The sequence below is a fragment of the Tachysurus vachellii genome, chromosome 2 (genome assembly GCF_030014155.1).
Source record: "Tachysurus vachellii isolate PV-2020 chromosome 2, HZAU_Pvac_v1, whole genome shotgun sequence".
Classification (NCBI taxonomy): Eukaryota; Metazoa; Chordata; class Actinopteri; order Siluriformes; family Bagridae; genus Tachysurus; species Tachysurus vachellii.
Genome location: NC_083461.1, coordinates 36,549,189 through 36,565,467, shown reverse-complemented (window position 1 = coordinate 36,565,467; position 16,279 = coordinate 36,549,189). Strand labels below are relative to the sequence as shown.

Sequence of the window (16,279 nt, the reverse complement as noted above, 5' to 3'; positions counted from 1 at the left end):
TGGGCAATTGAAATTGCAGTAAAATGTGCTATATAAATGAATAAAGTTGAAGTTGAAGTTGAAGACAGATCAGATCATTTTACATTTAACATGCATTAATTTATTAACTTATTCATAACAAGCCAGAAGTGATGATGAGGAAAAAGTCATTTCTCCATTTTGAAATTTCTCTGGTATTCAGACACACAATTAAGCCTCCTTAAGCACATTTACTGTTCCATAATTAAATAGTAATATATAATATTATATATATATATATATGTATATATATATATGATAAAGTGATTGTTTTAGTTAAGTGTCAAAAACTTTAACCGATTTGTATCTGAAACTAAAATAAATTATATATATATATATATATATATATATATATATATATATATATATATATATATATATATATATATATGTATAAAAACACTCAGTACAGCAAAGATGAAGAAAATGACATGCTGTTTATTAAGACCATATTTATTGTCCTCCTCTTCTTTCATTTGTGCACTGTGTACAATTGGCTGATCTGCAAGCTGCTTAAACACATTAATGACAAAATGACACCAAAGCAAGAGTCCTTTCCAGTTTATTTGGTCTTTATTTGGTCTTTTTCTTTCTTTCTTTCTTTCTTTCTTTCTTTCTTTCTTTCTTCCACATATGCCTATATAAATCATCTAATAGAATATAATAAATGTTTATGCTTTTTTAAAACAACATTATTCTTTGGTATCACCGGAAGCTCAGAAAAAAAATTCACATAAAAAAAAAATTTAAAAAACAAAAAACAATTTCATCCAAAGTGCTTTGAGTGATGACGTCGTTATGTGATGTCTCTGTTACCGATTATCAGACAAATCCTTAAGATCGCAACAAGCTACTTTTTGAACATGGATATAATGCATATAAGTTTTTTTTTAAATAAACAATCTAAAATGCCTGTCCTCAAAATCTAATAGAAATACTGATCGATGAAATCCAGTCGTTTGCGAAAGATTTTGTCTTTAAAAGCAACAGCGTGAACAGTTCATGGTGTCAGTTGGCTCTCGTTTAGAACTTAAAGGCGCGCTGTGGTGAAACCTGTGCAAGTCGCTGGTGTTGCCATCCGTCCAGTCCAGTGTGTAACACTATTAATATGAGACGTGTGTGTTTTGTGCTTGTTACTGGCTTTTCTTCAGCATCTGTTTCTGCATGTAGCTGTTGTACTGGTCGTCGGTGTTGAACAGTCTGTCCCACCAGGTGAAGGTGGAGCCGTAATTGCCCACGAAGTTCATGTGGTGGAAGTCATGGAAGCGTGCACCGGCGTAGAACGGGATCAAGTGCAGCGGGTTCAGAGGGATATAATATCCACTAGGGAGAATATAGAAATATAAAATCCCTTCCATTATGTATGAATACAAAATCACAAACATCTAGGAGCTGAATTCTGTTCTATAAATATGCTTTATTCCTCTTATTTATTAAAGCGTAACATTAACCTTTAATCTCTTTATAATCATGGAACATTATAACAGCTGGGTTTCTCAATGTGGCTCAAAGTTGAAGTACACGCTAAACAAATCCATGGTATCGTTTCTTTTCGATCATAATGATCTAATCAACATCTCAGAGGTTAATGTGATATTCCTGACGGTTGCATGTAGTGTGTTTCTGGACTCTGCCTCTCACATTGGGACACTTATGAGTCCGGGTTCCGGTGACATGACGACATACTCATGGTGTAAATCGTCACAACTGGTATTTATCAACAACAGACAAGATTTCAAGCAGGATTGTCGGCTAGGTTTAAGTCATTTCAAACCAACTCTATGCAGAACATCAAAGAAAGTTATAAATCACTAAGGAATTATACAACAATTTATTTGTAAATGCAGTTGCTTGACAATTTATCCCATTTTTATTTTCAGAAAATATGACGTCATTTTCAGGGAGCATACGATGACGATGCATTGATGCGTCCTGGTTTCTGTGGTGCATTTTGAGATGTTTTTTTTAGAGAGAGAACATTCCAGTGCATTGGAAGGATATTGCAAGTGAGAGAGAAAGAGAGAGAGAGTGAAATAGAGAGAAATAGAGAGAAAAAGCAAGAGAAAGCGAGAGAAAATGCGAGAGTTAAATAGAGAGAGAGAGAGAGAGAAATAGGGAGAGAGAGAACGAGAGTAAACTGGAGAGAGAAATAGGGAGAGAGAGAGAGAGAGAGAGAGAGAGAGAGAGAGAGAGACAGAGAGAGAGAGAGAGAGAGAGAAAACGATAGAACGAGGGAGAGAGGGAGAAAATGCAAGACGATAGAGACCTTAACTTCCTGATCAGCGCCCTGAACTAAAACTGAACCAGTGAGCTGACTGTGGCTCACCCTGTGTGTGTGTGTGTGTGTGTGTGTGTGTGTGTAGATACCTGTGCACATCGATGGTCTCCAGCAGACGGAATGTGACCCATGCCCATAAGAGTGCCATGTGATTACAGAAGACCATGATGCCAATGAAGAAGCCAGAGCCCAGGATTATCGTCTCTAACGGGTGTGCGTATTCTGCCTGCATCCCAAATGGAGCCTACACACACACACACACACACACTTACTGGCAGAATAGTCCAATCATGATGAAGACTGCTTTAATTTGGTGGTGTTTTTAGTGTTTTGTAAGTAATCCACTGACTGTGAAATCATGGTGAACTTTGTGGATGTATTTGTAGATCCTGCGGTGATGAAGAGCCCTGTGCAGGAAGTAGTGCCACGTGTCCTCGATCACGGCACAGCCGAAACACTGAGCTAACAGATACGGCCTGAGGAAGAAGTAGACAGGAGGCGTGTCACTGAAAACCTGACGGGAATATGCTGGATTTATTCCTGCGAGTAGTTCTGGATCATTAAATATGGATCATTATCTCTCTGGGATACTAATTACTGCTAATTACTAATCAATGAACCTGAACACTACAGAATTCGTGCGACATCTCACCAACGCGGCATTGACTCCCAGTCGTAAGGGATGTTAAAGTACTCGGTGAAGTAGTATGTGCCACAGATGAGGGGCAGCTGAATGAAGAAGTGATTAAACAGCAGCATCTTCAAGCACTTCCACTGTTTCCCCCACGTCTCTGGTTTATCCTAAAACACACACACATACACAACACGCAGCGTCGTGTCTGTTTTAAAGGCCAGAATGAATTTAAGGCAACAATTAAACGTAATCCATTAAAATGAGTAGTGGTAAAAATAAATAAATAAATAAATAAATAAATAAATACAGATAATTGGTGAGTAAAAAGAAAAAATATATATAATTAATAAATACTTTTGCTTAGATGCTTATATGTAAAATACACCATTTGTATTACCACTTATTGACATACTTAAGTAAAAAGTTCTAGTATTTACTGTATACTGTACTGTGTTTGCTGTGAACCGTCTCGCAAACAGCTTTGGATAGAAATGATCATAAAGATGGTGCCATGATGGACAGGAACAAATAACAATCATACTAATAATTAAAAAAATTCATAATTAAAAAGTTTTTCGAAGAACAGCCTGACGATGACAAGTCCGGACAGTAGTTTGAATATTATAATAATAATGGTTTTATAAGCAATATCAGAGATGGGGGACTCGAGTCATATGACTAGACTCGAGTCCGACTTAAGTCGCAAATTTGAGACTTGCTTCACAAATATTAAAAAAAGACTCGACTTGACTTGACATTCATGACTTGAGACGTATTGTACTTGTGACTTGCACATGTGTGACTTACTCCCACCTCTGCTACCATATTCAAACAAGTTACACTAAATAATCTAAGCTTTCTGAATGTTTTAAAACAAACTGACGCACAAATTGAACAAAACGTGTTGCTGCACGAGCTCGACCGGGAAGCTCGTCTCCTCTGACACGTCTGTTCCGGTGAGACGTCTAGACTTTCTAACAAAGTGGAAACCGTGGCCTGTTTTCTGCTCAGGTCTATGAGTAAAGCGACATCTGCCCTCTTCCTCATCGCTTAGCTCACACATGCTCTCGATTGGCTAGTGGTGATGTGATCGACAGTGAAGAACAAGAGAGAGTTTCACTAGAAAAAGCAATGCAATTCGGTTTCATTGTGAACTTCATTGTGAATTTTCAGTATAGGGTCAGATTTAGGGTTCACGCACTTGCTGAATCTTGTATCTCTGCATGAACGGTATGAACTGAAACAGGAAGCCCGGCAGACAGAACAGGAAATAGACCAGCTCGTGCACGACGAGTGATCCCCATGTCGCGATCTGGAACTTGCTGTAGTTCTGCAGCATGTGGTTCCAGGCCTCCATCACGGGCTCCTGGAGAGGGTTCTGAGGCAGCAACGAGTCCACAAACTCCACGGCCAGGTACGCCGAGGACAAGACGTCAGCCGAGCTGTTCATCTCCGTGCCTTTCAATCGAGCTTCACCGAACAAAAACTTTTATTCGCTTCAGAAGACGGGAACAAAAGGAGTCTGATGAAAGAATGACCGTTTATAGCTCCTATAACACAAGTGACAACAAGAAGTAACATCAATATAACAATAAATGGAGGAAAAAAAAAATCACCTGTCTATCTTTAATAAGTAAACATTTGCTGAATAATTTAATTTACACCAAACCGTTGTTGATTATTTTCCCATAACTGCATACCAAGTAGTTTAACATCCTGAATAGTTCATTATAAATTATTCAAATAAATAATAATAATAATAATAATAATAATAATAATAATAATAATAATAATAATAATTTTGGTGAATAATACTTTTGATGCAAATGCATAATAAACTTTTTTTTAAATGTCCTTCACTTTAAATGTATTTTATTTGTATAGTAATATATAGTATATATTATATAAGTGTATGGTTATATAATATATAACTATACGCTTTATACATTTCTAATGTCAAGTCTCATGTCCAATCAAAGGAAAAGACAGAAATCCATGTGTACAGCTCTACTTTATCCCAAAGTATTAAAGTGTATAAAAACCTATAATAAAATATTATTACCTTGCGCACGTGCGTCATTAGCTTTCTGTCACTCACCTTCCAAACGCAGCGCTCGCGCTACCTGTGTACGAGTTCAGGGCTTGTTTAATGTATGTGCGTTTTAACGTTTGTGATTGGCTGATAGATAAAGGAGCGTGACGCGGCTTTCGGAATCCGGACGCTGATTGGTCGACGGTATGGAGTGATGATAGTGAGACGGACGTAACCGTGGCGACAACCAATGAAAAGCGTGTTCGACCTTTCCCGTACGGTGGCGGTACACGGGAAAGGGGAGTGAGGGGGACTGGATGGGCGGGGAGAACGAGAAGGGGAGGAGCTAAAGTGTAAAGAAACAATACTAACTTTATTAGTTATCTGTTTTTTTGTATAATACGTAAAATTTTCTGGTGACGAAAAATGTAAAATATAAAAATATTTGTCACTTTCGATTTGTTGAAATTGTTTGCAACATCCGGTTAGAGCGCGTCAGCGGTGCCGCCATCTTGGAGAGGGCACACGAACTATAGCACATTATATACGCGGTTTTTTTTAATTTCCTCTTTTTTCCTTTTTCCCCAACACGTCAATGTTTAGTTTAGCAATTATAACTACACGTGGCAGTCATTAAACTTAGATTTTTACTCACACACACACACACACACATAAATACAAGAAGCATGTTTATTATTCATGATATAAAAGACATTATGAATTGGCTCAAGTGCACTGCATTCCTCTTGACCAACACCTAGTTTTAATATTGATTAGAATAATTAATAATAGATAAATAGAAAACACGAGAGCGTACAGAACTGAGGTTAGAAAAGGTACAGAAGATAAAAGGAAAAGGAAAGAAAGGAAATAATTTGCACATAATTGGTCAGTGCTCAGCAGTTTCAGTCAGAGATGCAGTGTCACTGAACAGATGACTGCAGTAGTTTAAAAACGGTACACAAACACAAATACACACGCACACATACACACTCGCATACACGCACACGAACACAAAAACTTAGATCCATGCAGAAGCACTTCCACAGCCGAGCAGCCAGTCCGAAACGATACACATGCTCAGGCACACGCAGCAGCAGAGCAGCGCATCACGGATACATCCAGAACAGATATCCAGAACAGACCCAGTTGGATCGCAGTTAAAAGACACGGTGCGCAAGAAACGTTCAGAGCGTTAAGACTTTTTAAACTCGGTTTGGCAAAGAAACTCAAGCGTAAGTCTCCTATTAAATGTTCACCCGATGAAGCTTTTCGCTCGTCGATTAGCAGCTCTCGATCCTGCCGTAAAATCACATCGACCTAGTCCGTTAGTCCATCTTTCTTCATAAAAATCATCTCTTCAGTCCAGTAACTTTCAGAGATTCAGAGTGAGAAAGTGCTGGTCCATTTTTTTTTATTTTTTTATCAAGTCCTGCTCCAAGGTCAAATACATCCACAAATAGCAAGAGGTTCCTTCAGGTCTATGGAGTCACTCCCAAGCCCCACGAACAGACGCTGGAACGTTACGCTAGTGTTTTCCAGAGGCATCCTTTCAGTTACGTTAGAGTTTGAACCGCACGCTTGGTTAGTACTTTACTGCAAAAAGTGCAAAAATCTTCATCATACTGTAACTACTCTCAAATAAAAAGGTAGAAGAGAGGAAGAGAGAGAGAGAGAGAGAGAGAGAGAGAGAAAAAACAAGAAAAAGTAAGGAAGAAAGAACAGGAAAAATCTGTAGGGAGGGAAAATGTGGAGGATGAACTAGACAGAGAGAAAGAGAGATACAAACAGAAATTTATAGACAGAGAAAAACTGAGAGAGAAAAAAAGAGGAAGAAAGAAAGGGAGAGAGAGAGAGAGAGACAAAGTGATCTGTAGAGAGAGCGAGAGAGTGAAATAGAGACAGAGACAGTGTATGAGTGTGTGAAAGGAAGAGAGAGAGCAGCGTTGTCCAGGCCTTCTAAATCATGAAGCAGCTCCAGGAGGAAGCTTCAGCCTCGTCTTCAGTGTGAGCAACTCCTCAGCATCACGTCAGCTTATTTTCAGCTTCCATTTCAAGAGAGTTTCAACTCTTAATTGCTCAAAGAGGTTTATCAATGGCCGACACACCTGCGCATGCAAACACCAGAAAAATCATTTAAAAGACATTACTTTTTGCTGTACTGTATAACACTGCAATTAAACTGAAAGCTCCTTACAACTCATTACACGTTCACGCGATATTTTGATTGTTTTGGGATTTACAGTAAATTCTTACTTTCAAAAAAGAACTAAATAATTATTTAGGATTTATGTGTACAAGCACAGTTTGCATCACCCCAAGCTGTTGGTTTGCATGCCTGACCTGCGTAGCTCCGCCCGGTGCTCATGAAGCTTGGCAATATGGTCCACTTATCTGTACTTGGATTATAATACTCCACCGACACCAGGTTACAGGAGCCGTCATCACCCCCGATCACATACAGCAGATTGTTGACTGCACACACTCCTACAGAGAGACACATGAGGACACAACGATGACTAAGCACGGTTCAAGAGTGTACAGTATATCACACGTCGCATTTTAACACCCCCCCCCCAAAAAAAAAAACAAAAAACAAAAAAACAACACGATTACAAATCGAAATCGAGTCTGCGTTTTTAAAAAGGAAACGTTTTAAAATGTTAAAAAAATGTTTGCCTCATCTTTGAAAATTCTTCAGATGGAAATACTTACTTGACATTTAATATTATTTTGCTTAACATTAATACATAACACAGTGCTGTAGAGCACCACTGCAGAACATAACACCACAACATCCTAAAGAATAAATAATAATAAATTAAATGGGTTTTTACTGTACTGGAAATCACACACGATTTGGAAATTCTGAGAAAAAAAAAAAATTTTAAATTATAAACACAGGACAGGACGACCGGCGTTAGCAGAGTAACTGAGCGAATGTCGTTTACCTGCGTTCCGGCGACACATGTTCATATCGGCCACTGGTTTCCAGGTGTCAATGACAGGGTCGTACACCTCACAGCTCTTCCTGACTAACGGGCCGTCGTGCCCACCCACAGCATACAGCAGACCTTTCAGCACACCCACCCCTGTTCACCAAAGACACAGAGCATAAACTACAATCTGTATTGAACTGTAAATCAGTATCTAAGAGATGTGAGCACATGTGTGTAATAACCTGCTCCACTGCGCCGTGTTCCCATCTCTGCTACGTGTGACCACTTATTGGAGGCAGGGCTATACGCCTCCACGGTGCTCAAGCACTGACGTGTCGCTCCATCATACCCACCAACTGCATACAGTATACCTGTGTACACACACACACACACACACACACACACACACACACACACACACACAATATAGCAGCATGAATCAGCATGAATGTTACACATGATACACCCAATACAGAGCACACATTCTGTGTATAGATGTTCATCTTGTTGCATTTTTGCCATATTATATTATGCAGTGCAATGATTCTGATTGATTCCCGCTCACCTCCGATCACGCCCACTCCCACGCTGCTGCGCCGGGTGCTCATGGGAGCTACGTGGTACCATTCATTGGTTTTCGAGTTGTACACCTCGACAGTAGCCAGACCTGCGTGACAATCCCGCATCTGAATATTTCATCTCATGCACTAATTTCTCACTTTCCCCTTCACTCTGGTTCCGGAGTTACAAAACACTGTATTTGACATATTCACAAGCTGAATACTATTGATGTTTATACAACGTTTAGACGTTCAAAAGGCAAAAAAAATCTACAGACACAATATACACGTCTTTACTTTACAAAATATATCACTGTCTTGGTCTTTACCTGTGCTGCCATCAAAACCACCCACGGCATAAAGGAGTCCGTCGAGAACAGCGGCACCTAGTGTGGACCTCCGGTCCTGCATACTGCTCACACAGCACCACTCGTCTTTCACAGGGTCGTACACGTCCACTGATCTCACACGCAGAGCGCCGTTAAAGCCTCCGACAGAGTACACCATGCCACCCATGTACACTACACCTACACGCACATACACATGATACATACTTATGAAGGAAAGTGGCAAGTATATACTCCCAAAACAAGTCAAAGCCATTCAGTCAATAAAAAACTACATACACATATACATATCGTCGCTGTCAGGCGGAAACCTCGTATCTCCAAAACCGTTATTTTTCAGGAAATGAAAAAAACGCCGTACCTTATCTGCAGTGCACAGGGTTTAGTCCACGTTGCAGTGGATTGTCTTGTGCTAAATTCCTGTCCTCAGACGAGCACCAGAACTAGCGGTGATCAAGATTTTTCTTCTTTGAGCCCAGTGTTTTGAAGACATTTACCTCAGAAGACGTGTTGATTCGTTGCGACTCTTCTTGAGGTGAAATATGCCGTGAAGCTCTCCCGCGGAGTGAGGAAGAGGTGGACAGTTGGTGTCCAATGGAGTTATGAGATTTGCGCTCAAGCTATTTTCAAGACTTTAGATTGGTTAATAACTTGTAAAAATAACAGACCCACATGGGGACTGACCAATAGCATCGATATGTGAAAAAATATGAAATTGACCAAATTTGGACATACGAGGTTTCCGCCCGACAGCGACGAAATACATACACACACGTATATTACCGGTATATATATATGTACGGTTTGAGTGTTGGGGAAGTTAAAGGGAATCTGTACCTGCTCGACATCGTCTGGTCGGCAGTTCTGCTACCTGGTACCATCTCTCCTCTTCAAAGTCATAACACTCCACACTGCGGATAGCTTTCGGTGCTTGGCCCCCAACAACCACCATCACCTGTAAATCACAAACACACACTTAAAATGTTCCATGCATCATTCAGTAGGCCAGTTTTCTGTCTACCATTTCTTTGCTTTTGGTTGGAATACGTCAAATATTCTCCCAAAGATATAAATGCACTTTTTTTGTATGTAAGAATGTGTTTTCTTCTAGAAACCGCTTATTTATTTTAACGTAATAAGAACAGATGTTGGCCTCGAAGCACATTTTCTTCTCTGGCGCACAAATCTAGTGCATGCTTTAATAGATCGATGAAACAATCCTCGTAAGGAACCCAGAGCGTGGGTAATAAAGACACACAGACAGACCTTCGGGTAGCTGTCTGGCGTGCGCACTCTGGTGCGGATGGTCTTCATCATGAAGCGCTGGTCGGCTGGCAGCAGATGGTACTTCATGGCCTCGATCAGGTAGTCTTTACAAGCGCTGCTGTTCTTCACCAGCGTTTCCACCTCCACCCTCTGCACAATCACACACTCTTATACCAACCATCATGTTTGAATGCAAATAAAACATCACGTTTTATCGACGTCGTACCATCAAGAGCTTTTAGAATAAAACAAATGTGTTAATCCATTCGCTAACTATTGGTTTTAAGTAACGTATTAAATACATATATAACGCAGCATTAAATTCATTTACCAGGTCATTTTTAATGCAAATTTTGTTGCATTTGGATTGAAATTCAGCTACTGACGTATAAGCATCATTTTAATCCACGCGTCACACACAAACCTGTACGAGGTACTCTCTGGACAAGAGAGGCAGGCGTACGTGCTCCATCAGACGAGACATATGTTCCTGCCGTACGTCCTTATCGTGTTTGACCCACGCAATGACCGCCTCGAACACCTACACAGAGAAACCGGCAGACTCAGAAAGAGCCTATCAGCGTAATGCCACGTTCCAGTTCGGTGCCTCCAAATCAATTCGATTTCAAGTCATTTTAACAGCCCGTCTGTGCTGCTTACTGTCACCAAGACAACCAGGACGATCCTGGACAATACTGTTGCATGATGCCATAGCAACGATGCTGAAAAGCATCATGGGACAGCTAAATGTGTTCTGTATATTTGTGAAGTATTAAACATCTAAAGTCTAGAGATGTCTAGAAGAACCCAAGTTCACACGTTATAGCTGATCATCCAGCAGCTCATTTTTAAGTTCCTCCGTGTTTGTGTGCGCACGCGCGTGTGTGTGTGTGTACCTTCTCTTCCGAGGGTATGGTGAGTTTGTCACTGGCGATAAGGCTGCACACTTGCTCCATGCCCAGGTTGAGAAACTCCTCACACTGCATCAACTCTGAGAAGTGCTGCTCTGTGCGTATGAATAACAGAGGAAAAATAAATAAATAAATCAACACGCTACAACAAACCGTTCAATGGATTGGAATAATCCACTGAGAAATAATCCTTGTTGTAATAAAGGTAGATTAGCTGACTAAAACAGCACAGACACACACACACACACACACACACACACACACCTACCTGCATATGAGTTGGCCAGGCTGAGAAGTTCAAAGCAAGCGTGCAGGTCAGCGAAGGCCCGGATTCCGAGGCAGTTTGTAGGATGGAGCTGAGAGGAGAGAAACTCACAACATGCTCTCTTCACCTCCTGCAGCTGGAGAAGACTAGCAGCTGGCAGCAGCACCTACAGATACACACAAAAGAAATTCCTACATTTATGCATTCATCTACAATAAATGCCTGAATGCAGGGTTGCATTGTGCTGCCTTGTTTTGTGAAGCGTCGCTGAGAATCGGCGGTTTCGTTACTTCTAACCTTAATTTCATCAAAACCTTTTAGAAACTGTATATATCCAGAGTGAGGAAAAGGGCTCAGAAAATCACTCGGGATCTCTCACACCAAAGTCATCCTCATCCAAATACCAGGCACAACTGTTCTACCTCATAAACAGTTAAATGTGCAATAATCTTATATTATTATTATTATATATCGTCGCTGTCGGGCGGAAACCTCGTATGTCCAAATTTGGTCAATTTCATATTTTTCACATATCGATGCTATTGGTCAGTCCCCACGTGGGTCTGTTATTTTTACAAGTTATTAACCAATCTAAAGTCTTGAAAATAGCTTGAGCACAAATCTCTTAACTCCATTGGACACTTCAACTGTCTGAGAAATCTCGTAACTCCACCTCTTCTTCACTCCGCGGGAGAACTTTGCGACAGCATAATCTCGTATCTCCCTGCTCCCAAGTCATAAAGCTTGTATCTCCGATAAAACGTGACTTTGGGAAAATGTTGTGTTAATGTTGGTACACAACAGTATATGATAGCAATATAAGGTATAATAACAACTTTAACGATACAATGTTTAATAACTCAAAAAAATACGGCGTTTTTTTAATTTCCTGAAAAATAATGGTTTTGGAGATACGAGGATTCCGCCTTGGGGGTTCGATTCCCGCCTCCGCCTTGTGTGTGTGGAGTTTGCATGTTCTCCCCGTGCCCCGGGGGTTTCCTCCGGGTACTCCGGTTTCCTCCCCCGGTCCAAAGACATGCATGGTAGGTTGATTGGTATCTCCGGAAAATTGTCCGTAGTGTGTGAGTGTGTGAGTGAATGAGAGTGTGTGTGTGTGTGCCCTGTGATGGGTTGGCACTCCGTCCAGGGTGTATCCTGCCTTGATGCCCGATGACGCCTGAGATAGGCACAGGCTCCCCGTGACCCGAGGTAGTTCGGATAAGCGGTAGATAATGAGTGAGAGTGAGTGAGAGAATTCCGCCCGACAGCGACGATATATTCTATTATCTATTTATTATCACCTCCATCCTAGTACATCTCTGCATCTCATTCTATTCCATACTATAGCACAACTGTACATACAATTTATTTCTTTTTCAATTTTTTTTTTGTCTATTTCTATTTACGCAAGCAGACTGATTCTGATTCTGGTCACTGAATGGTTTAAAGAAGAAGAGACACGTACGATATGGCCTACGTGCTTACCGGCTTGCGACAGCTTAATTACACAGCAAGGAATGCAGTTGAAGTAGAACAGTTAAAACAGTACAGACCTTTTGCTCCTCGTTAGTGTACCGCTGTTTCATAACAGACCGAGGAACGTCAAGGAACGTTAACTGTACACCAGACCGTAGAGCACTGGGTGTTAGTGAGAACACACACTTGAAGTGTTATTCAACACACGCATACTTAGAACACTAAAGCACTTACATGCCACCCACTCACACACACCGCCCACATGCTCACATTTGCTCAAGATTTCATTAAGGGCTTCTATGGCACCCATGAGCCGAAAGGACAAAGTGGAACTGACTAAAGAAAAAGAGTGGAAGGAGTAAAAAGAAGAGCTGTGCAAAACTCCCTACTGCCTAGACTGAGACCGAAGACTGTTTCACAACCATGTTTTTATTATCACTGACATAAATAATTCTATTTCCTGCTCTACCAAACCCAGGCACTCTAATGTGACAGAGTCTAAAAAAAATGATTAAACCAAGAGCTTTGGTTTACGTCGCACATCAGAATGAAGAAACTATAACCATGGATCTTGTTGCCAGATGTGCTAGCTTTGGTATTTCAGAAGCTGCGGATCTCACTGTCCCTGTATACTGTGTGTGCTTGTGTGTGTTACCTGTACATTCTCTTCGGTGACCTGTATTTCGGCAGTGTAAACATAATCGATCAGAATGCCCAGCGTCCAGCCGTCTATCTCCTTTATCCGCACCTTCTTCTGCCTGCTCTCGCTCATCTCGCCTACAAACACACACAATGGTTATTTTAAAAACACACACACAGCTGACCTTCCAGTGCCTTACATTTCGTTGTGTTCATTCAGAACCGTTATTACTTTAATTCTTATTATAATACGAGTTTGACCGTAAACCTGTGAACATGGCACGGAAATACGGACTCCCGGCTGCCAGAACCACTCTGTGTGCTGCGATCTCCACATCCTCCGCTACAATGGTCACGTCACACAACACACTCTGACTGGCGAAGAAAAAGGGAAAATACGAGAGTTAAATGTCCGAACAATATAAAAGTCTTTCAATTATCGATTAATTAACCATCATCCAAAGAGTATAATACTGAGATTGGTAAGACAATTTAAAAAAAAATTTGGATCGTCCAATTCCTGGAATGTTTTCTGGCTCTTATATTGAAGTAGGGCTGGGCGATATGGCTGAAAACTGTATCACGATATCAGTGTTTCATGTCGGTCGATATCGATAATTATTATTATTTAATATTATTATATTAATTATTATATTAATTAATAATAATTATAATTATTATATATTATTATAATATTATTTAATAATTATTATTATTATTTATGACCCATTTAAAATAAGGACCAGGAGAAAAATATATTACATTAAACCATTTTTATTTTAAACTTAACCGTCCTCTGATCATAATCGCCTCAGTTATTAAGACAGAAATGTCAACAAGCAGGAAAACTCAAATAATTATAATGTAAACATAAGTCTAAAGTCACAATGAACACTTAACAAATATCTCTTAACATTTAAGGTGCAAAATGAAAGAAAATGCAAGAAATGCTTAATAAAGTGTAATAAAATAGTGCAAAGTGTTAAATATAAACATAGAGAAATGGTCTTGCATAATTTGCAGACGACATTGGTCTGACTACGGATAGTCTTATAATATCCAAATATATAATATATAATAATATAATATAATATCCATACTGGCACGCTGACTTTTCCTGTTTTATTTACAATTTCCTCGCTCGCTGCGGCTCATTTTCTGTTAGCGTGTCACTGAGTACCTTTGTTAATGCAACCAAACTTGCTTCGCAACCTGTTTTCTTCCGACGAAGAATAAAAAATATCGAACACATTTTTTATTGATATCGATCACGTGTCTATCGCGATACACATCGTTATCGTTTTATCGCCCAGCCCTATATTGTAGCCAACGCTAATCTTATATATTGAATAATCTTCATTCTCTCATACACACAAATATATTCGTTAATTATTAGAGACAATCTGAACATGCAGGTTTCACACACACACACACACACACACACACACACGTAAAATACACAAGCATACCTGCGCAATTCATTCATGATCCTGAAAGCTTTCTTCATGTGTCGAGGGTTAACGGTGACCGCACTCTGCTTCTCACACTCATCATCCTTCAGCTCCACAGCTTTATGATTGCAAAGCTTTGTGCATCTGGAAGAAAAAAAATTAAAAAATTAAAAAAAACATGCACACAGAATTAAGTGAGGATGATTTTGCAAAAAAAGAATAAATAGACTACAAGAAATCCTATCGCGATACAATACACGATACACAACATTAGTATGCATCCGATATTATTTAACTGAGGTTTTGTACGTTTGCATTTGTTTAATTAGTTACTCAAAGGATAGAAAAGTTGATGTGCTCTATCAAATATATCACAAGGAAGTCCTACAGTTTTCACAAGAGCATTTTGTGAGAGCAAGTACAATTTATTTATTAAAAACTGCTGCATCCTAAGATTTCTTTTCCCTTATCGTGCACTAATTCCTCGATGAAACGCATCTAGTACGTCAAGTAGTTTCTTCGCTTAACGCTTACGCCTTCCATAAACGATCCATACTCCTTTTCCATGTTTTTTCCCTACGACTTATCGTTAACGGTGTTTTTAGCCTTATTGGACGCGTACGAGCTGTTACCATAGCAACGATCGTGCGGCACAGCGCGTTGATTCGACTGTGTGATTTGCCTCGAAGCCGGTACTACTTTCGGAGCCCTTTTACAGGAATTTATTAACTTCTCTCGTGACTGTGTTTTGTTTTTTGTTTTTTTTAGTTTTCTGCTCTATGGCAACGTAGGTGTCAGAACGAGTGTTTTATTCGCTTTAAGGTTGCTAATGACGACGTTCTGAAGGGTATAAAAGCTAAAAGCTAGAGCTAATTAGTGATAGCTAGCGTTGTGTCTGAAATAAACAGTGACGTGAAGTTCTCACACTCACACTCACACTCACTCACTCCACACTCTCACACACTCTCTCTCTCTCTCACACACACACACACACACACACACACAGAGAGAGAGAGAGAGAGAGACAGCTAGCTAGCTAGCTAGTTCGGTAAGCTTACAGCGGATGGATCTCCATGATGTGGTGTGTGTTCAGGCCGCGATATCTGTCACTACTTTCTTGCACCATTCCATCTCAACGGATCTCGGCCCCGACAGAAGAAATCCGCATCACACTGAGGTACCGAGTCCAGCTCAGCTGTCGCTGCACATCCAGCTAACTGTAAACACACAGGCGTCTCTCTTCCCCCTTCCCTTCTATGCTTTTTAATGACCAGCGTGAACAGCAGCGCCACCTGCCGTGGAAGACTGAAATACGCGCAAACAATCTCCACGGCATCTTACCCGGAAGTAGCGCAATAGATATGTAATATAGATCGCAGAACGAACGACACGCATGCGCACTCGAGTTCAGCACAGAGCCTTTATAGAGGATGAAGCAATACTAATTATAATAATAATAATTA

General features: G+C 40.2%; 2 protein-coding genes across 4 annotated transcripts; both read right to left on the bottom strand.

Annotated features, from left to right (window-relative positions):
- Positions 1–462: 462 nt before the first annotated feature.
- msmo1 (methylsterol monooxygenase 1) lies at positions 463–5,151 on the bottom strand. Of its 2 annotated transcripts, none has more exons than XM_060864534.1 (6): positions 5,029–5,151; positions 4,132–4,480; positions 2,949–3,097; positions 2,646–2,772; positions 2,386–2,540; positions 463–1,341 (listed from the first exon to the last, which is right to left on the bottom strand). In XM_060864534.1, exons 2-6 carry the CDS (start codon positions 4,378–4,380, stop codon positions 1,152–1,154), a joined length of 870 nt encoding a protein of 289 aa, XP_060720517.1. In that variant the 5' UTR covers positions 4,381–4,480; positions 5,029–5,151; the 3' UTR covers positions 463–1,151. The 2 variants fall into 2 exon arrangements, with proteins under 2 accessions (XP_060720517.1, XP_060720516.1); XM_060864533.1 differs by having other exon boundaries at positions 4,993–5,081.
- Positions 5,152–5,638: 487 nt separating this feature from the next.
- klhl2 (kelch-like family member 2) lies at positions 5,639–16,095 on the bottom strand. 2 transcript variants are annotated; one of them, XM_060864530.1, is made up of 15 exons: positions 15,875–16,095; positions 14,835–14,960; positions 13,634–13,740; positions 13,382–13,503; positions 11,254–11,416; positions 10,971–11,080; positions 10,499–10,615; positions 10,075–10,224; positions 9,646–9,763; positions 8,791–8,988; positions 8,467–8,568; positions 8,144–8,272; positions 7,914–8,054; positions 7,279–7,449; positions 5,639–7,070 (listed from the first exon to the last, which is right to left on the bottom strand). In XM_060864530.1, exons 1-15 carry the CDS (start codon positions 15,940–15,942, stop codon positions 7,042–7,044), a joined length of 1,851 nt encoding a protein of 616 aa, XP_060720513.1. In that variant the 5' UTR covers positions 15,943–16,095; the 3' UTR covers positions 5,639–7,041. The 2 variants fall into 2 exon arrangements, with proteins under 2 accessions (XP_060720513.1, XP_060720515.1); XM_060864532.1 differs by having other exon boundaries at positions 7,306–7,449; positions 15,875–16,093.
- Between the last annotated feature and the right edge of the window lie 184 nt (positions 16,096–16,279).